This window comes from Barbus barbus, assembly GCF_936440315.1.
Source record: "Barbus barbus genome assembly, chromosome: 34".
NCBI classification, from domain to species: domain Eukaryota; kingdom Metazoa; phylum Chordata; class Actinopteri; order Cypriniformes; family Cyprinidae; genus Barbus; species Barbus barbus.
The window spans coordinates 5,083,142-5,105,938 of NC_136762.1; the positions used below are offsets into that span (position 1 = coordinate 5,083,142).

A 22,797-nucleotide genomic window follows, 5' to 3' on the forward strand; every position below is an offset into this window, starting at 1 on the left:
AAGTGGGCCTTAAGTACAAAATAGCTATATTTTATATATGATATGATAACTGGAATCACAAGATGAAGTCATGTGATTTCTGAAACACTACTGAGCCATTGAATAATGGCTACTGTTTCACATACTATTTTTAAAAACTAGTATGCAACGCTAGTATTGTAAACTGAGTTTTCAGTAAGTAGTAGGCTAGTATTCCATTCCCAACATAGCCTGAGTGAATATCAGTGTCTGTCTTACTGTAACTTCTCGCTCTGTCACTCTCTCTCTTTTCTCTCTTTGTCTGACAGTGTTTTATGACAGTAAAACAGCCTGTATTATATTTCCTGCTCATGTGACTGACGTAATCCCAGTTTCTCATCCTATTCAGTGCATTACGGTCTGTCACCCGCGCTCTGTCGTTCTCTCTCTCGCACGCGGACAGTTCGAAAAACAGCTTGCAAAATAATTAGTTACAGATACACATTGCCAAATGGATACAAATGATCTCAACAAACTAAAATCTCAAAACCAGCTTCATTTTTTCCACCAACTGGCTTTACAATATTTTATACTGTACCTCATCTACCCAGAATTCACTGCTGGAATAATGACCATTCCATTTGAAATGTATGGCGTAAATTGTAGCACACCAATATGAGAAAATGAGGCTTTAAAATGGTTGAGATTCATGTGGAATCTTAATACCTCTTAAAATACCTCTTTTACTGTCTTTTGCTGTTATTTATTTATTTTACTTTGGGTTACTTTTTATTTTATTTAATATTTTATTTTATTTTATTAAAAAAACAAGGCAGTGAACGTGAGCTGCACAATCAAATTGAACAGAATTTTTTTTTTATTATTTATGTTTTTTTTGTTTTTTTTTAAACAGGGTGGTAAACTTGAGCTGCACAATAAAAATGAACAGAGAACATTTTATTTTATATGATTATTTTTTTATTTTATTTTCATAAAAAAAACGGCGAAAAACTTGAGCTACACAATACAAATGAACAGAGGACATTTTATTTTATATGATTATTTTTTATTTTATTTTCATAAAAAAAAAACGCAGAAAAACTTGAGCTGCACAGTAAAAATAAACAAAAATATTTCTTAAAAAATGGTGGAAACAAAGAATATTTCATTTGATATTTTACTTTAGAAAATGATAGCGAAGACAGAGACAAAAAAAAAAAAAGAATGTGGTCTCAAATGTGAATTATTGACAAGTATGCAAGTGTATGAACATTTGTCGCATAAAAAACAGGTTTGATGTTGTGAAAGTATTTTTTTTATATAAAAATGTGCTAATGGCCACTATGAAAATAGTAGGGAGCTTAATGAGATAAAGTGAGTAGTTTTTGATATGTTTGGTCATTTAATCAATCAAGTCCTTGTTGAATATAACAGACTATACTGTTTAACAAATGCTTCATTTTACTTAAAGTACAAAAAAAATAAACTTTTTAATTAGAAGCAAATGGCAGAGTGCACCTTTAAGACCTCACTGACTGATCTTCTTAAGGTACTTGGGATATTTTTGCTGAGCAAACCGAAAAAACGTAAGAAAAACAAACTAAAGTGGTAACCAGCACTTAGTTGAAACCACTGATCCTTTCTTAGCGATCTCGCTGTAACTTAATGTCCTGATATATCACTTTACCCGTCATGCTGCCAAGACACAGTATTGGCCTTAAGAATAAATAATACATTTGTACTGGCAGCTCACCGCAGTCCCTGATCTCCAGACCCACGTCTCCAGAGTCTTCTGACGGGAAACCAGAACACGGTCGGAGCAGAGCTGGATTAACCCGCTCTCCCGCTGCTATGGGCCGCACAATCTACTTTTGTATACATATTTATGTTCGTTTTATGTGGATTTATGAAGATGTGTTTGGTGTTTATGGCTTTGGCTCCCAGAAAACGAAAACGTGTATCTGTATGTAAGACGATGGAAACAGCACACAGGCTAGATAACTACTCCAGCTGTTGGGTTTACTTGGCACGCTTCCTGCTCCAATCTTTCACACACACACACACACACATTTATTTCTGCTCGTTACTCTTGCTTGCAAATATGTGGAGATGGTTGCCCAAAGCTTGTAGCATCTAATCCTTTTGTCTGATTTGTTTATGCGTGAAAATCAGATTGTTTATGTATGCGGCAAATCGCAATTTTGATGCAAAGCATAAGAATAAAGCTCCGAATCAAGCCAATAAACAATACAATTTTATCCCAAACAAAAGAAAACCCAACACTGGTAGTTCTGACCCGTGTCTACACCATTATCTAACCACAGAGGAAGACTTGTAGAGCAGTATGTGGTGTGCTGTGTGTGTAAGTGTGTGTTTCTGAAGACCTCGGGGTTATGTTACGGCCCCCGGGGCCCGATGCCCCTCTGCGTGCGCTCTGGAGGTCGTCCTGCTCGCCGTGCCCTAAGCAACGTCTGCATGCTGCATTTCTGCTTCACTTTGGAGGAAAATAGCTGGAACAGACAACACTACGCCTGTGTGTTCGCACTGACAAGAGCTTTCATTTGCGCAACTGTAGTTTTCTAAACAAATCATGCATTTGTCCCACCATCAATTTTGCAAGTAGAAACTGGAGATGAATGTTTGACCCCGAAGAGCTCAAACAAAAGCCTGAATGTAGCCACAAAATGTGTTTGGTTTATCGTTGATTAAGGTTTCCCACGATATGTCCTGTTTAATCCACAAGGAATGGTAATACCTCTCCTAAATATTTGTTCGCTTTTGCTGTTTTTCTTTTATTATCTAATTTTATTTAATTAATATAAAAAAAAAAAAAAAAAAAAAAAGATTTTTATATGTGAACTCAAATGTGAATTATTGATGATGAACAATGTGAGTGGATGAACATTTGTCACATAAAACAGATTAAAACATTTCTTTAGAAAAGTGCTTTTTGCCGTCAGCCATGATTGTTTGTAGTAGGGAGGTTAATGAGATAAAGTGGGTAGTTTTTGATATTTATTTGGTCATTTGATCAGTCAAAATGTATTATTTTATTTGTATTATTTGAGCTGTATTTCCATTTAAATTCCGCCAATTTTTTGTGAGATTTACTTTTTTGGCGTGTTTTTTTTCGACATCTTGAAATTTCCATCCAGCTTTTCCTTTTTTTTTTTTTTTTTGGTGGAATGTGCAGAAATGTGTCAATATAAATCTCAAATAACGTGACTTCTTGAGCATGTATTGACATTACAAGTTTTTTTTCATATATATATATATATATATATATATATATATATTAACCACCCACACGACCATTGTGGCAGTGACTTTTAACACCTATCACATTTTGATCAGAAAGTGTTCAATTCTAATCCTATTTGTCTTGGATTTTTGCAATATTCTTGCCGTCCACTAATTTAAACTGTCGTTCGTTGCTCGCCGCTGTGGCAGTTTACCCACGTTGCTACATGAGGGCCTGTCAAACGCTGCACTTCTCTTGACAAAAACACCCTTCACACAAAGCACCACCACCACTCAAGTGGGCCAATATGACTTGTTTGGACAGTATATTTGAAAGCATTGTGTTATTATTATAGCACAGTTTGTTCACCCCCCTCGCCGTCAGTGCAACCCCGTTGTTTGATGACGATTGTGAACACACACCCCACGGCGGTTCTGTTAATGACAGCGGACGCTGAGCACTGTGGGAAATGTGACAAAGGCTTGATCAAACTGATAGCTACTCCGTATTTCGTCTGCCTCAGAGGTTAAAAGAAAAAAGCGACTGGAGACCATGAAAACAGTGTGTTTCTAAAAACAAACAAGTTATATGTGATAAATGATACGGGTACTGTTTGTTTTAACTCTTTTAAAGGGAAAGTTCACCCAAAAATGAAAATTCTCACTTACTATTAAGTCAAACCAAACCCGTATGAACACAAAATATACTTTAAAAGTCAATAGGGTCCAAACAGTGTTCTGGTTTGGAATGACAAGTAAATGATGACAGCTTGTGAACTGTCCATTTAAATGAGCTACATTTTCCCAGAATGCCTTGCTGCATGTTTAACGTGACCCCAAACGTGGGTCGGTGACCTCCTGCGGTTCTTCAAGTACATACGAACAGCTCTGAGCATGTTAATAAACAGGTATCGTGAATAGACTCTCTGTCTTTAGGGTCGCCGTTCTGAATGAAGCAGGGGCTCGTATCAATAGCTGTTTCCTTTCAGGTCCTCTTCCACTAGACTTGATGAATTAGCCCTTTTCTTAGTCCGCCACCCTAAAATAACAGGTCACTAAAACCTGACAAGGACTATTAATCAACCGAAACCTTTCCGACTGCAGTCGTTTGGCATCTCCAGCGACTTGTTAAATGTTTTCATAATCGTAGCCAGTTAGGCCACGTTTTAATCCCTGATGCCCACCGAAATGATGTTTCCCCCATATTTGTTTATTGATAGTAGCGTCATTGTTTAAATCTCTTGATTGGAGCTTCCCTTTTTTCCTCTCGTAATCCCTTCCTGGCAAAAGTTCAGCAAAGTCTCCCAACTATCAATTTTTTTTCTTTGTTAACGCTCTTTAGCGCTCCCAAACGAGTTATAAGACCCTCTAAATCACCCAACTGAAGTACACTACATGTCCTGTACCGTGTCTGCCACCCCTAAAAACAGGTCACTAGGTAATTGAATAGTTAAGGGAGGACTTGTCCTTCATCAGCGCCTTGCAAAGCATATGGCAGTAAAATCATGTGCCTGCTGTTTCATTTCCACAGGCCCCCTGAAGACTAACAGACCGTGGAGGGGTTGAAAAGAAGCCTTTATTTCCACACACACATCAGAGAACGGGCTGCATTTTGAGGTCACTGCGAGAGCGATAGGGGAGATTTGATCTAAAACGCCACTGCTGATGTATTTTGGTGCTTCTTTTGGAGTGTTCGCTCGTTGCTGGTCTGTTTATTTCCGCGTTGCTGAAGCGTACAGCACTGTTTACCCCATCGCCAGATGCCGTACACACATGCTCAATAGAAGCTTTCGATATTGCTTCGTTACCTCTGAGATCCCACCCTGTGTCCCGTCTCCTCATCCACGCACACACCAGACCTTGACCGTGCCGCCACATGGGCGCAGGAGCAGGGGGTTAACGCACCGTAGCTGGGGGCCTTCCTTTGAAGTCGAGACTCACCAGGAGAGCAGGATCAGCCGAAGAGAAAGCGAGAGTTGTAAACCCCAGCGGACGCCGCAGCTCCAGGCAGGGTTAGCTGGCTGTGAATGCACTAGCGGTTTGGTATCCCCCCATCTCCTCTCAGCTCTCTGCTGCTAATGAGAGCAGCGTATCGATCTGCTCTTTGATACTCTAGGCAGGTATAGTATGTCCTCGCTAAAGTGTGCATTTCCAGCGGCAAGTTCTGGACCTCACCGGCCCCGGAGACCCTGCAGACAGCGGAAAGGGTTCGAGCATCAGGCAGTGATGAATGAGGTGGGCACTCATGATGGTTTGGTGGAAAGTAATGGAGGGAGGAAGAGTGGAGGGAGGCGTTTGGGGAGGTGGATGTAAACTAGAGATAATTGTCCTGTAGCAAGTAGTTTGAATGCCAATTTGGGCTTTATATATTTATTTTTGCTTGAAATCAGAGTGAAGTGCCATTTGTAGCTTGTATTACTGTTGCAATTTGAGTGAAACAGTATATTCAAGATTCGAAAAAATAAATGCTAGGCTTGTGGTTGCCTATCAGGAAGTGAGTAGATTGTGAAAAGTGTGCATTACAAACCAGAATGGAGCCAGACTGAATGCTAGTTTGAAAAAAATAATGGCTAAATGGCATTGTACAGTAGCCTATGTGACATCAACAAAATGCAAAATCATTTTGCAGGAAAGTCATTACATACTGTATGTGGTGATAGATTATGAAAACATATTGTCTTGGAAATGTTACGCACTGATGAATCATTCACAAAAACAACAGGAGAATGCATTAAGAAAGAAAATATAGTTGGGTAGATAATTAATTGTGGATGCATGCTTCCACTTTCCACTTTTTTTATTATTATTATTTTTGGATTACCTTTGCCATCATCTACTGCACACTTAAATGTAATCATTAAAAACACAAAACTAATAATATGCATTTTTAACTTTATATTATTAAGATAGTTGATCGTTTTTAGTCATTTATCTTTATTTATTCATACACAGTAGTAAATTAAATTGAATTAATGATAATAAAAATGAATGTTATTCAATAATTTGTTTTATTTTAGTTGTATTTATTGTTATTACTATTTATTTATTTCACAAAGTAGTATAGAATTTTATTATCGGTCATTTATCGCTTATCAGCCATAACAATAATTATCGGTGCATCAGCTACAGTAGAATTTTAATCTGGTGCATCTCTATAAATCACCATGATGTATATCTAAAGTACCATGGTATTTCCATCTGATACTGTTGCAGTTCCATAGTAGTTTTTCTGGCAGTTTCGTTCAGTTCTCCATTCTTCAGTACTGTTTCTTTTAGCGGGTGGTCTTGAGTGTTGGATAACCAGAGGCTGGCACAACTCCAGCTTCAGTCTGACCTGCAATGGCGAGGCGACCCAGGGTGCGGAGAGCGTTCTAAATGAGGTCTCGCTCTAATTTGTCATCCCTCCATTTTTGTATTATGTTTAGCAGGCACCATGTGGACAGATGATCTGGAGAGGGAATGTGCGGCGGTGTTCCGTGAGTTCACATCTGGGAACGATTGCGTTCACATATGCACATTGTTCATGTGGAATTGTTCTTGCAAACCTGACGTAAACGTTCTTTTTCTCGAAATATTCTCACGATTTCGTAATTTCGTCCCGGTGACATTTCGTCTTGTACGTGATGCTCGATTGGACAGATGCAAGAAGTTACTGATTGTTTGGACGAAGTGATGAAACATGATGATGTTCACAGTTCCTATAGCAGAATTCTTCATGGTTTGAAACCTACAAACCTGAGTAGTTTGACGAACCATATTTCTTTTTGCTGAACACATTGGTTTTGCTGGATAAGATAATAGAGAACCAGGTTCTTGCTAGTAGTTTTTCTAGTTTAAAACTGCCAGTAATTCTATTCTAGCTGTGATTGGGTAGTCTGGAGTGGACAAACCAGCATCCAAAAGCAACATATGCTAGTCTATTCAGCATGATAATGTTCAGTAAGCTTCTAAGCATATAGATATGGTGATTATGATACACATTTATTCTTATTTAACTGCTGTATTTTGAACATTTCCCATGGTTTCTCTTCAAGGGTGAGTGGATTCCCGGTGGAAACGTCCCACAATCCTGTTCTTGACAAATCTTCCCGCGTCTTTGCCAGCTCTGGGTTTTTGAAGTGCTTTTTTTAGCAAATCTCCAGTTCCCCAATGGCTCCAGTAGAAGACTCCAGAAACCCTCAATGGTGGCTCAGCAAAATCCATTTCATTTCCGCCCAGCAGAGCTCATACTATCATCCCTCTGTAGCCGGCGTGTGGTATTAAATATTCATTTCATTAATGTCGGAGGCATATCAACGCAAATCTTATTTTAATTTGACATTACCACATCTGTTTCGAATTTCTGTGAAGCGTAAAGTTCTGCAAAATTCTGGAAACTGAACAGCCATGTTTAGGACGATGTGAGGATTTGGATGGCAGTGAAGAGTGAAGAGCGTAGTTCGTGCACAGACTTGAAACTGTTTATACACAGATGAATCAGTACAATTTGGCATGAGATCCAGCTCATTCAAAACTGGTATGGCCTATATTTTAAAATTAGTCATGTAATTAGAGGTATTTTCATACAATTAAACTTAGTTTCTTTTAAGCTTCAAAAAGGATGCAAAAAACCCTAAAAGTATAAAAGTAATCGTGACAATCCAAGTCTTCATGTAGATGTTCTTCAAAAATATATCATTTGTGTTTCACAGACAAAAGAAGGTTATATTACTTGTTTTGGGTTAACTGTCACTTTAAAGTGAAGTGTTTGGCTTCTCTCTCTCTTACCATCACTCTTTCTGTCACACTTCAGTGGCTTATATCATTTCCAGGACTCTATTCCCATTTTGTAGACACATGTTCAGAACTTGACTTATGTACACACACACAACTTTCCCCAAAAGGCCCTGTTAGAAAGTGAGCACGTTATCAGGTTTCTCAGCTCAGGGTGCAAATCAAGCGTGGGTTGGTTTCGCACAACTGTGCAAACTCGATCTAAACTTGTTAGTCCGGTGCGAAAATCAGATTCCCAGAGCAGATCCACGGACAGCAAACCCAGTTCACATTAGACACTGACCCTCATCTCTCTCTCCACCGGCCAGTGATCTCCTGCTGTACATGTGTGTATTTCCTCTATAGACTGCCTAATTATGCCGGTTGGGGAAACGAGATGCCTGTTGAAATCCTTGGCTGGAAGGAATGATATGCTTGAGAGATTGTTACTGAGAAATGATGGAAAAAGAGAAAGGGAGAGAGAAGGAGAAGAAATTATTTCCATTTCTTTCAGCGAATCGCCTCTTTTCAGTGGGGTAAAAGGGGACTTTTACCTGCTGTGACATTACAAGCAGTAGAAACTGGAATCATATGGCCAATTACGTGCTTAAAGTCTTAAAGGGATTTGGAGGCAGTCAGGAGTTCAGGTTACCTTAAGCATCTCACTTTGATCTAGCGCTGAGGTTAATCGTGGCGACAGGAACACGTTCAGGGGCGTGAGAGCCAAAAGAAGTTTGCGTTTCTGTCGACTTAGACTTATCTGAAATTAAAAGGGGAAAATTACTGATATGTGCTTAGTCCTGAAATATCTGAAGTCCTGAATGAAATGTACTTGTTGCATGTAAATAGATATAAATTATATATATGTATATATATACATACATACATACAGTGGTGGCCAAAATGATTAGAACACTAGTATTTTCACCAGTTAAAAACATGATTTTAAGTCATTTATTTCTATCTTTTGCTGTAGTGTGTCAGTAGAAAATATCAGTTTACATTTCCAAACATTCATTTTGCCATTCATTGTAATAATCCAGTGAGATTTTTGTTTGCATTTTTTTGCTGGTAAAAAATACTAATGTTCTAATAACATTATTGGCCACCATAGATTACCAAAGTGAACATGTTCCTTTGTAAAAATGTGCACAAAAACATCAGAAATGCACACTGCAGAAGCAAATATGGTCCGTTTTGATTTCACATGGACTTTAAATTGCTGTACAGGTTGGCAGCTGACTTGGTTTTGGAAAACAAAACATTTCAAGTTGCTATGTTTCAGCACATGTGCTTTTCCCATGTCATGTGTATATAATTTAAAGCATTGGACTAATCTAATGTGCTTCTGTACAGTATCTACATGGCACTGAAAGGAATGCTGTCTCGAATTAATGGGAACGCTTTAAGTGAATCCATCAGAAGGCTAACAGGGTTGACTAACATGCTAAGGCCCTCGAATATGAGCGTTTGTGTGAGCAGATATTAGCCGTTATTGCACACTTGAGCAGTGGTTTAGATGAATGTTCAAACTTCACTGCTCACTTGTGTCCTGCATTAATATCACTTACATGCAGGAAGAGCACTTTATGTTTCAAACCCTCCTTTGTGCCTTTTTAGCTACTGTAAACAAAAGTTTTAGGTTTAATCGTTGTATGTTTGAAATAGATTAGAGGTGGTTTGCGCTGGGCAAGAGTAGAAAAATGTTCCTGGTGGTTCCTAATTTGTTATTCCTCTCTTCTAAACATTAGCATGAATGATTTCCTGATAGAAATGCTGTTCATGATTCTAATATCTTTTTCTTTCTCTCTCTTCACCAGTTCTTCGAGATGATTTCAGACAGAACCCTGTGGACGTGATGGTGGCGGCAGGTGAGCCAGCGGTCATGGAGTGCCAGCCGCCCCGCGGACACCCCGAACCCACCATCTCCTGGAAGAAAGATGGAGTCACCATAGACGACAGAGACGAGAGGATAACGGTAAGGTTATCTGACAGTGTTTCCTGTAAAAAGACCAGCTTTATAGACTGGATAGTACTGGTTTGGTGCTCATCTAGCTGGGGGAAGAGCCTTATTTTGCACTGGCTGGTTAAAGGGATAGTTCACTCAAAAATGAACATTCAGATGAGTTTGTTTCTTCATCAGAGCAGATTTGGAGAAATTAAGCATTATATTGCTTAAACAGCTGATAAAACATCACAATAATCCACAAGTAATGCACACAAACTTCTTTATACATGTGTTTCTTACAAACATGCAGCTTTTCACTTTATAAGACATTAATTGATGGAGGCGAGTGTTTTGGATTACTTCTGATGGCACCCATTCACTGCAGAGGATCCATTGGTGAACAAGTGATGTACTGTAATGCTAAATTTCTCCAAATCTGTTCAGATGAAGAAACAAAGTCATCTATATCTTGGATGACCTGAGGGTAAACCATTTAGGTCAGCTGACAGGATTTCTGTGATACTAGAAGTTTATCTACCTAGAACCACAAAATGATGATTTAAATAAAATTACAGCTTAAATAACACTTTTTTTGGAAGACTTAGTGTAAGTTCCTTATTAAAATGATGGGCTTCACATTTCAGCCTTATTTTTGCCAATTAAACCAGGTCCCTTCCTAATTTCCAATTTAGCGTTACTAACGAAGACCTGCTAATTGTTAATAAAAAGAGACACAGCAAAAAGAAGTTCCCTTATTTAATGCAGGTGGATAACAATCGCTTCTGCTGCATTTTTCAAGCAAATGAAGGCCGATTAGGGCTTCTGCTGATGAGCGTTTAAACTGCGTCACGTCCAACTCTGTCAGGGAAAATTAATGGAGCCCATTCATCTGATTGGAAATGCATGTGGGAATGAAAGTTTGCCTTCGCTAGCGTTCACGAGCTGAAAACTCGCTCTCTGCTGATTTAATGCAGTCTTTAAACCAGGCCACCAATTAGGTTTTTCTAATTAAATGTGTGGGAAATTAAGTAACGGGATCAATCAGGCTTCTTTTGTCGTTTAAAGAGTGACTTTGATGTGCACGCCGCTGCTCGTTCTCCATGTGGTGTATTTGTGTGAAAAGCTAAAGGTGGTTTGGGGTGGGGGGGGGGGGGGGGGGTATTTTTAATCAAACTATAGACAGGGTTTCTGAGAATACAAATTTAACTTTGGCTAAAAAGGCAAAGAAGGAATGTGTGACGCATTCCAGCGTTCGGATAACGTGTAACTAAGACATTTTTGGAATGCGATAGGGCTGATTACAATAAAACTGAATCAAAACTAGATTGTTTGTTGTTGTTAGTGTGTGTGTGTGTGTGTGTGTGTGTGTGTCTTATCTCCAGCCTGCAGTCTACAATTTCACACACACACACACACACACACACAAAACAAAGCACCACAGCAACAAACACAACAAAGTATATACAAAATATACTCTTATACCGTGTCCTAACTATAAGCGACGCAAAAAGATTTCAAACCAAACGCGACACGACAGAATCAATCAAATATCAGATATAATAGTGTATAATAATGTGTATAATCAAATATAATAGTGTAAATATTTTGTTGTGTTCCTGTAAGAATCATTTGTCTTTTTTTGTTTAGTGACCAAATGCATTTCACCGCAATAAACTGATATCCGTTGGAACATTGGCTCAGCTACAGCTCTGCGTACAATAATGAGCATCAACATCATTCATTTGTTTTGCGTTCCACTGTTATCTCTAAATTAAAGCGCTCCAATTTGGCCATTAATTGCTTTTCAGCAGTAATTGCTGCAGTCTGCTTGAAAATTAACTGGAGCAGCGCGGCATATTGAGGCTGATGCTCCGTATTGTTTCGCAGCGCTTTGTTCGGAGTTTGTGTGTGATTATCTGGCCTGCTGAATGACTCCACACTGCGAGCCCTGTACGAGCACTTCTGCTCAAGCAGCGCTGCCAAACCACACAAGACAAAAGGCATGCGAATAAAGCAATCTCCCAATGCTCAGATTGATTGGATCCTCAGCAGCCGTCCTGCTGTTACCCGAGGACAGAGGGAGCGAGGAAGGGTTCATTGACTCTGGACCGAGAGTGAAACGATCCTGCCGTGATGGAACTCCCAATATGTGTCTGTGTGAGCTTGGGATGTTTGGGTAGTTGGGTAGTTGCATTAGAAACCTAGCAAGCTGCCTATCTAGACAACAGTTTTTAGGCTTCATGTCTTACACACCACATGTATTCTTAGCAGATAAAGCACAATGCATTTCAACAGGCAGCTCACTATCTTTTGAAATGGAGCTCGAGTTTTTTCTGAAGGCACATTCTCACTTTTCCTTTGGTTTCAGCCTTTTTTCACTGTATATTCTTCCAAATGCACACACTCACACACACACACACACACACACACACACACTTACTCCTCCGTCTGACCCGACCTTGTCTGCTCTGCGAGTCTTGTGCCGTTTCAGCCGTTAAGCTCTCGCTCAAACAAACAGTAACATAATGACACTTCAAACCCTCTCCAACACCACGGGGTGCCTTAAATAAACTCGCACTCCTTCCTTCCCCTCCGACCTCTCCTTTGTTTAAAGACTCTTTTCCTCCATTAATATTTAGGAGAGGGGACAGGACTGAAGAATGCTTCAGAATCCCGTCCCGTGAGACCTGATGAAGGGTTCGTTTAGATGTTTGTTGTGCTTTAAATGTAAACGACTGTAAAAGCAGTCATGTCAAACTCATTTTACACCTCTGAGAGAGACTGTACACTTTAATGATACCTTTTTTGTTTGTTCTGTAATGTCTATCTGTCCATCCATCATTTCTTCAGTAGTGTCTTTCTTAGTTTCCATCCGTCCATCCATCCATTTCATCTGTAGTTTCTGTCAGCATCATCCATCCATCCATCCATAGTTTCTTCTGTAGTTTTTTTTAGTTTACACCCACCCCACCCCATCCATCCATCCTCCACCCATCCATCTTCTCATTAATTAATTCATTCATTCATTGTTTCTTCTGTAATTTCTGTTAGTATCAGTCCACCCATCTATCCATTCTTTATTTCTTCTTTAGTTTTTTTTTGTTAGTGTTTATCTATCTGCACATCCATCCATCCATCTATCAGTTATTTAATTTCTGTCTATTCATCCTTTTTTCTTCATTAATTTCTTTGTTATTTCCATTCATCCATTCATCCTTCCATTGTTTCTTTGGAGTTTCTTTGTTAGTTTCCATCCATCCATCCATCTATGAATTTCTTCTTTAGTTTCTTTGTTAGTTTCTATCTGTCCATCCATCCATCCATCTTTTTTCTTCATTAATTTCTTTGTTATTTCCATTCATCCATTCATCCTTCCATTGTTTCTTTTGGAGTTTCTTTGTTAGTTTCCATCCATCCATAATTTCTTAGTTTCTTCGTTAGTTTCTACCTGTCCATCCATCCATCCATCCATCGTTTATTTAATTTCGGTCTGTTCATAATTTTTTCTTCATTAGTTTCTTTGTTAGTTTCCATCCATTCATCCATTTCTTCTTTAGTTTTTTTGTAAGTTTCTATCTGTCCTTCTATCATCCATCTATAATTTCTTCATTAATTTCTGTCTTTTCATCCATCTTTCTTCATTACTTTCTTCATTAGTTATCAATACTTCCATCAATCCATCATTTCTTAGTTTCTTCGTTAGTTTCTGTCTATCCATCGTTTCTTCATTTTTGTTTATCTCTCTGTTCATCCATTTATTGTGAATTTCAAGCTGTAAAATCACATTTGAGTGCAGACTTGAAGATTGTTTGTGGCATTTGTGCACATGACCTCATAAGTGTAATATCTGCATCTAATTTGTAAATTATGGGATATACAGCGAATGCCTCTGGTCTTTATCACTGAGACTCTGTTTACACATTCCACATGTTAACCACAGTCAGATCCAACCGCTGGACTCAAAACTGACCGCAGTGAGTGCTAATCAATGAGACATGACATGATCTGCCATAAAGTGAACCCACATGTTGACCTGTGTAAGTGCAGGCAGGTAGGGGGCCGCAGGAGAGCTGCCACATTCTGCTCCCCCTCATTGACTCTCGCCGTGTGGTCCCCTGATGCAGGGGTCAGATGTGTTGTGTGTGTGTGTGATTTTGATCCGCTCAGGTGAATGAGGACCCCCAGCTGCCCTTATGATTGCCTGAGAAGAAAAAAAGGGCCTCTTTGGCCTGAAATCAGATGCCTGGGAAAATATAAACTTGGCTGAATAGCCACTACACAAATTTACACACACACACACACTATATATATATATATATATATATATATTGTGAAAGGGTTTTGACCTTTGACATTTAATACTCATATTTATGACTTCTCATATTTTCTTTCTGACAGATACGAGGAGGAAAACTGATGATCACCAACACCAGAAAAACGGATGCAGGGAAGTACGTGTGCGTGGGAACCAACATGATGGGGGAACGAGAGAGCGAGATCGCAGAGTTGACCGTTCTCGGTACGTTTGCGATATATTTCTGCTTTAATTTATGAATTTCAATATATGACATGTCTGATCCTCAGATACTCCGGCACATGATCTGCCTTCTTCAAGACGTACACGTTTATATAATCAGGTTCCCACACAAACCTCTGGTGCATTCAATTGTGGAAACACATGCAGATGGATTCACTTAAACACACACACACGTCTTATGAAGTGTTTGTTTATGGGCAGAGCAGGAGAGAGTCCAGATGTTTAGAGTTTGTGTGCTTAGCTGTAGGAGGACTCCAGCGTATCATTGACCCCGTTTAGGAGACATGCACCCATTATCCTCAGTTTGCCGTGAAACAAATACCAGCTCACACTTCACACACCCCTTCATTCACACATACACACAAAAATATACATTCATCTGTCATCCAACACCTTAACATATCAGTTTACACTACCCAACATCAAGCCTGTGACCTTTGACCTTCCCTCCTTAATCCCTGCAACATAGCCGTCCTCTTCTCCATCACTGTCAACCTCATAATTCAATGTCTGCTGACATGTTTACACATTTCAGGAGAACGTCACCAGCCATATTATGTCAAGTCAAGTTTACTGTCATTCTCAGAATAGACCAAGTGTAAGAAATGGAGTTAAATGTATTTCCTCCAAAAACACTTCCAGAAATTTTTGTGGCAATAGAATCACAAAACACAATGCTGAAAAATAAGGACTGGTTTCTAACAGAGTGCCATTGGTCATTCAAACAGATAGTCCCACCCCCAACTCAAGCCATTGGTTGAGCCATTGGTGATATGTTAATACTTTTCTGAAATAGCAACCTGTGAATTACTGACTTACAGTAGAATCTGTATTAAGGTGAGATGGAAGAAACTATATAAAAAATGACCCATTTCTATTCAAGATTAATTTCATCTAATTTTCATAAATGTGTCAGCCATTTTCGTGAATGACTCAGTTTTATTTAATGAATCTGTGTTATTTTTGTATTATTTTTATACAATGATAGAATTTATTCTATGTATTTCTTTTTATTTTTTTCTATATTTTCATTTTTCATTTTAATTGTAGTTTAAGTTGTAGCAATTTTGTTTTGCTTTTAATTTTCATTTATTGTTTTATGTATTTCTGTTTATACTTTTTTTTTTTTTTTTTTTTTGTAATTTTGAACGTAAACATATTTATTTCAGTAAGTTGCCAAGGCAACATTTGCAATTTTATTATTATTTATTTTATATTTAAAGCTTTTGTGTTTAATCTTTTTTTTATTATTATTTATTCAACATTATTTAAATGAACGAAAATGATTTTTAATGAACAATAACACTGATAGCAGTAGCTAGCCCACATTATATGCAAAGTAATATAAATCAAAAGTGTAATAAACACAACATGGACTAAAACAAAAAATCAATTGGTATATTACAAGTGATCAATAAACATAAATTAACTGCTGTGATATAGAAAATGTGCTTTTAAGAAACTGTAGCGCTGTTTCCTCATATCAGTGGGTTAGATCATCTTAATCTGAACAGATTCTATCACATCCTAACATCATAGTTATATAATCTTAATAAATAAATCAGAGAGGAAGCCTTCTTTAGGATTAGCTGCATGAACGTTTAGGCTCAAACAACAAGTCAGAGTTCAAGCCGAAGCAGAAACCAAAGGTGAACTGTTTGTTTGAGGAAATCTACTAAACGTAGCTGTTATGAAGAAGAAAGATGAATACGAGTAAAAATAGATGGATGTATATAGTTCACTGTAAATTCATAAGTAGCCAATCAGATCAGAGAAGGGAATATCTCATAGGGAAACGTGTTTTACATAATAAGCTGTGTGTTTGTGTGCAGAGAGGCCCAGTTTCTTACGGAAGCCAAGCAGTCAGTCTGTTCTGGTGGACCAGAGTGTGGAGTTCAGATGTGAAGGTCAAGGAGACCCCGTGCCCACCATCCGCTGGAGGAAAGAGGACGGAGATCTTCCCAAGGGAAGGTATGAGTGAGAAGACGTCTGGTTAGTTTATATTAAGAACAATAAAATGGGAATGGGAAATGCCCAGAAAGAAAGAATCTTGTTTGTGTATCGTCATCTTCTCAGACATGAGATCTGGGAGGACCATACGCTCAAACTGAAGAGGCTGACCTCAGGAGACGCCGGTACTTACACCTGTCAGGCGGAGAACATGATGGGGAAGACGGAGGCCAGCGCCACCCTCACCGTCCACGGTAAGAACACACAAACACACGCTGCCACTCATCTCACGCTGCTTGACAAACTGCTTTGATCCTGCAGCCACTTATCTATAATTTGAAGTAACGAATGCCCTCAGTGGGCGGGAGATTGTGTGTGTGCTTTGACCAGCTTATTCACAGCTGTTCAGACAAACGTTTGCTGCTTTGACAGCTTGTCAGGTAGCTTTGTCCGACTGGATGCTGCATCATTTTGAATATTGCTTACCATTTTTTTCCTAGCTGTTGGAAAATCTTTTCTTTTTTTTTCTGTATCCTGCAGGATTATTTCTCTGAAGCATCATTCCCACCACAGTGTCATTTCCACCACATCTCAAATGATTTGTAGTGTTTGATAACACCCTGTGGTGGAAATGATACTTTAATATGAAAAATGGGTGATATCTTCGTCTTTATTAATAATATAAATAAATAAATAAAAAATGTACAACTGAGATTTTTTTATTTTTTATTTACAATAAATATATGAATATTGAATTGGTTTGTTTACTTTGCTCTTTTGTTTAAAATAGCATAGTTTTTAAAATAATAATAATTTTTATTTTATTTATTTATTTATTTAACAAAAAGAAAAATCTGAAATATTTAGTTATAATAATTGTTTATATTTATTTGATTTTTACGATTATTTCTAATTTAGACATAATTGATTTTTGTAAATAATTAGTTAATAAAAAAGTGTTAGAAACACCCATATATCAGAACACACCCATTTGTCTTATGATGTATTAATTTTGTTTCTTCATTTTCACTTTAAGTCTTCCCTTGAGTGAATTTCACACTCTTGAAGGCTCAACTCTTTAGAGAACAATGTGCACATTGTGTCCTTACACCCCTGAGTAGTTTCCTCCTCCTCCTCTCTCCTTCCCTGCTTCGCTTTTTGCTTTTACTGGTTTTTACTGCTTACAGAAATTGGTGAATTATTATTTTACATGTGTGTTTAGTGGGCCAGCAACATTGGAACCAGACTTATAAATACGTCTGCTTCAATAATCAGTCCTGCCCAATGAAGGGGCTTATTACTAAACTTGTCTTTGGCACAGCATTGCTTTTCAGATGCCAAGAAATGAAATTCCTCAAACATTCAAAATGATGAGTTCTATTAGAGGATGTCTTTTGTGTGATTAGTGTTTTGATGGAATTTCATGGGCTGTGTTTCAAAACCTTGTGAGCTTCCTACTTTTGGGCATCGTAGATGCATTTGGAGAGCCAAACGATCCATCAAACGATTCATTCAATTCAAGATTTTTAAAAGCTGTCTAGGTGTGCAGCTCACTAGGATTTGAGACACAGTCAAATGCAGACAAACACACACAATCTCTGCGATAAATCATTTAGAATAAGAGTCGGTTCTCTGTTAAAAAGCCATGGAAAGATAATGTTGGATACAAATGAGGCCTCTCAGCTGGCGATTTAGTCATTAGTACTGATGTATTTGAGGAAAGTGCTAGAATGCCATGCGAGTCCCAGGAGTAGCTGCATTAATGGGCCATGGAAACCAAGTAGAGTGGGAGCCGCTAACACTGCCAAAAGAGCAAACGGCCCATCCAAGTCGAGTTCTCTTTACCCAGCTGTTCTCAAATATACCTCTTTCCCTCATTTCTCACCCTTCATTTGTGTGTCCATCTCATAGGATCGACTCCAAATGGCCCGAGTTATTGCATTTAAAGTTAAATTGGACCTATTTACTGATCTTGCTTAACAAGTGTTATTGGTTTATTGTGCATCAGTGGTTTCTTTGCATAATCTTTCATTAAAATTAAATTTCACCCTACTTTATTCCAACTAAATAGTAGGTTTAATTTGGAAATATGTCACCTTACAGATGCTTTGTGAATGTCATGTCATTTTCAACTTTTTAAAAGAGTGAGGATTTTTACACAAAATATGCAAAATTGCTGCTGAAATTGTTTAAAGTTAGTGTTTAATTTCCATGCATTACACTCTTAAAATAAAGGTGCCATAGAAGAACCGCATTTGGTTCTCTTTCATTCGGCAGTTCTTAAAATTTTTTTTTTTTCTTAGTGTAAAGAACATTTGAATAATCTAAAGAACCTTTTTCCACTATAAAGAACCTTTTGTGCCATCGAAAGCTTCCATGAATTTTAAAGGTTCTTCATGGAACCATTAATGACAAACAAATAAAATAATAAAACTATTTGAACATATTAAAATAATTGTATGCCAGTATTCAGACAAACAGATAGTCACGCCCCTAAACTCATGTCATATTTGGGAAAAAAAATGACACACTGCAGCTTTTAAAGGGCCAGACCCCAGGTTACATTGACCACCTAATAAAATCTTTAGCCAGACCAGAAGAATAAAACCTTCATTCATACCTCACACGCACAACTCAAGACTGATAGAATTGTTTCTTTGTCTGGTTTCTGCCATATATTTCAACTCATGATATATTTACAATGTGTGTGTGTGTGTGTGTTTGCCACACCTTATGTTTTGTGTATGTTTTTGTGTTTTATTCTCATAAATACATCACTACACTGATTTTGTTCAGTAAGCATATCCTGTCAATTTAGCTTCATGTCGTGTGCGGTTTATTTGCGCATCTATCACATCTGTGTTTTATCGTGCTTCTATTTTTTCTTTCCTCTTTCAGTTGTGTCTGGTAAGTTGCAAATATCACCCGTCACCATTTTTGCTGCATTGACAGCAACAGGAAGTTGTCAGAACCACCATCCATCCACCTTCCATCCTCCCACCAATCAGCACGCTTGTCTGGGTTGTCACCGGCAACAGTGACAGCACAGCAGGCCTGGGTAAAACTAATGCTCGCTCGGAGCGTACAAGGTAACGTCAAAATCGCCTCATTTTATTCTCACTTAGTTGAAAATTCTTCCTTTATTCGTCCAGACGCATTACGGCAGTGTGTGATTTGACAGGTGTAAGATTGGTTTAGTGCTGCGGTGTATGTGGCGCTCGCCGTCATAGGGGGTCATACTTTGTGTCACATATTATGAACATATTCATCCTTATTACAAGCTGAAATGACTCCGTGCTGTTACGGACGCTGAAGTCGAGTTCACGTCGGAAATCACGAAGACGGAGTTTGTTATTAAGATGCATGAAAAACCTGCAACCCACATGACGCCGGTGCCATTAAAGAGTGTCAGCACGGGACAGATGGCCCAAATTGATCCCCCATCTCCATGTAAATTTTATTGCTTTGTGCCCCATGCAAATGAAGCAGACGTGGCGGTAATACCGTTTTTATATCGCGTCTACGTCTGTTTTTATGTTTCGGCATACCTGCACATGTGTCCATTAAACAGCAGTATGACTCTTCTTTTATCGCCTGCCGTTAATGTGATGCTGAAGGGTTGAGCTCTGTCAGTCTCCAGTGTATTTATTGTATACGCAAGAAATTCGGCTGATGTCAAAGACCCCCTGAAATCAAAATGAGAGACTTGCTTGTAGAGGCTGAAATGCACAAAAGAAAATTCAGTCTTTCTCTTCTAGGACCAAAAATATTAATGACTCATATCCAGATGTTTGTCCAATCCAGTGATCTATAAAACAAGAATGTCACGGCCGAAGCTGTGACGTAAACTAAACATTATTGACCCAACTTCCTGTTTTAATAAAAAAATATTTCAACAGGAAAGAACAATATGCTCATCAAGTCATTTCATAGCATTGTGTAAAGAAATGCTGACACAGACGTACATAGAAAATAATTTTGACAAAATTGTGTTTACAGTAATGCACTCACACTGGATATTTAAAAATGTTAATATGTATGTACTATATATAAATACAAAAATATTTATATATTCACTTTTTTTTTTTTTTTTTTTTTAAGAAAATAATGCTTTTATTCAGCAAGGATGCATTAAATTGATAAAAAAAATGTGATGCTACAATTTCTATTTAAATCTATTACAAATAAATGCTGTTCTTTTGACTTTTCTGTTTGTCAAAGAATTCAATTTTGTTCCTCAAAAATATTGTTTTCAACATTGATGATAAGAAAGGTTTCTCGAACAGCAAATCAGCATATTAGAATGATTTCTGAAGCATCATGTGACACTGAAGACTGGAATAATGATGCTGAAAATTCATCTTTGCATCACAGGAATAAATTACATTTTGGAGTCTTTTCAAATAGAAAGCAGGTACTAGGTACCAGGTGTTAGAAAGATGATTTAATGAAATTCAAATACATATTTTAGAAAATAAACGCTGCACATCTGCTTTTAAACCATTAAGCTCCATAGACTTCCACTGTAAGTGCATTCATGTAAATGTGTTTTTGTTTTTTACATACTAAGAGTCAAAATTAATTGACCTTTGGTAATTGATTTGTTTAACTCATATTCCTGCAGTTCCTCCTGTGTTCGTGGTGCGACCCAGGAATCAAGTGGTGGGGATGGGCCGCACCGTGACCTTTCAATGCGAAGCCACAGGAAGTCCTCAGCCTGCCATATTTTGGCAGAAAGAGGGCAGTCAGGTGAGAATGTTTGTGTTTATTCACTTGTGATAGGAAGATGCATTTCCTGAGCGCACTTTTACAGTAACATATAAAATGCATGGCACTCTTCCCCATTAAAGTCAGTCGGATTTATGAGGCCGGTAGATTTATAAGGCCATCTGCACATTTACACACATCTAATGGGCTCTGTAACACTCCACACCTCTAACACACCTCAAGTCATCTTGGTTTGATCAATGTCACTCATCACACACTCAGGAATTCAGGCACACCGTGCCAATAGTTTGTGTGAACGTGCAAGTCCTGACAAGATGTTTATTTCTCACACACTGAATACTCAGTAATCTGTGTTTATGTTTTTATATCTTTGTTACCTCTATTCATAGATCTTTTTCCTCTTCCCCCTCTCCAGAACCTTCTGTTCTCCTCTCAACCTCCTCCTCCCTCCAGTCGATTCTCTGTCTCTCAGACGGGCGATCTGACCATCACAGCGGTGGAGCGTTCGGATGGAGGCTACTACAGCTGTCAGGCTCTGAACATCGCAGGCAGTGTGATCACCAAAGCCCTGCTGGAGCTTACAGACGGTGAGATGGACACACTCAACACAGATGAAGCATTAGTGAGCACAAAAGTGCTTATGTGCATACCTTTTTGATACCTTATGTGCAGACCTTATTGACAAGTTTAGGGGAAGTTACTCCCAAAAAGTTTATTTTTTTAATTTTTTTTATTAAATTAAATTAAATTAAATTAAATTAAATTTTAATTTAATTTAATTTAATTTAATTTAATTTTTTATATTAATTGTTATATATTGTATTAATTGCTCCGTTTGACACTGTAAATGCCTTACTCATTATTTTACTTATGGATTTATTTGTAAAACACATATGAACCTTTTCTAGATGGGCATTATAAAGATAAACATTGAATTTTCTATCGTTACTCATAGATTGCTGGCTATTAGTTTCATGTAGCACAATGCAGCTCAGAGGTGTTTTTCCACTTAATCACATTTTGCTATTGTAATATTCTTGTAATATTCTTACATAATGTAAGTGATGAAGTCATAAATAATGTAAGTGATGAGTAACCCGGAACGATTCGCTGATCGAAAGAGTCGGCAGTGAGTTTGAGACTGTTTCTTGAATCCTTTTGACTGAATCATTAAAAAGAATCAGTTCATAAGAGTCATTTGTTGGCTAAACAAACAGCTCGTGCTGTTCATTTCTGCATGCGACACGCACTGTATAAAGGCAAAACGTTGTTAAATATTTGTGGCTGGACATAAAATTCATATTCAGTGCAAATAACAATATTTTATAGAAAATACACGCATTACTCCAACACTGATTACTCCGTATGTTCAAATTGTCAATAAGGCACTTCTGAATAGTGACAGTTTGGCAGTTAACATAATCTCCTGTGAGTGCCGTCCTTAAAAAAACACCAAAGCAAGACAAAGAGAGCGAATTTGAGGTAAAGAAAGAATAATAACAGTTATTTTAGCGCCAATCTGCTCTCTGGCCTCGCTCTCACTGCAGGCACGGAGCGTAATTACAGGTCACCGCCATGATGATTCAGTAATTACAACAGCAGCGACGCGAGGACACAACCGTGCCTGAGCGAACGTGTCATGTGATACATAATTCATCCCTTTGATGGCCCTTACAAAATTGTT

General features: G+C 38.0%; 1 protein-coding gene across 2 annotated transcripts in view; it reads left to right on the forward strand.

Annotated features, from left to right (window-relative positions):
• LOC306854581 (roundabout homolog 1-like) overlaps positions 1–22,797 on the forward strand; it is a 285,946-nt gene that overhangs the window by 216,381 nt on the left and 46,768 nt on the right. For both annotated transcript variants that reach the window (XM_079392718.1, XM_079392717.1), the window contains 6 exons: positions 9,771–9,928; positions 14,297–14,417; positions 16,268–16,406; positions 16,512–16,639; positions 21,010–21,134; positions 21,529–21,700. In XM_079392718.1, coding sequence (XP_079248844.1) covers positions 9,771–9,928; positions 14,297–14,417; positions 16,268–16,406; positions 16,512–16,639; positions 21,010–21,134; positions 21,529–21,700 — 843 coding nt within the window. The remainder of the gene's footprint in view (positions 1–9,770; positions 9,929–14,296; positions 14,418–16,267; positions 16,407–16,511; positions 16,640–21,009; positions 21,135–21,528; positions 21,701–22,797) is intronic.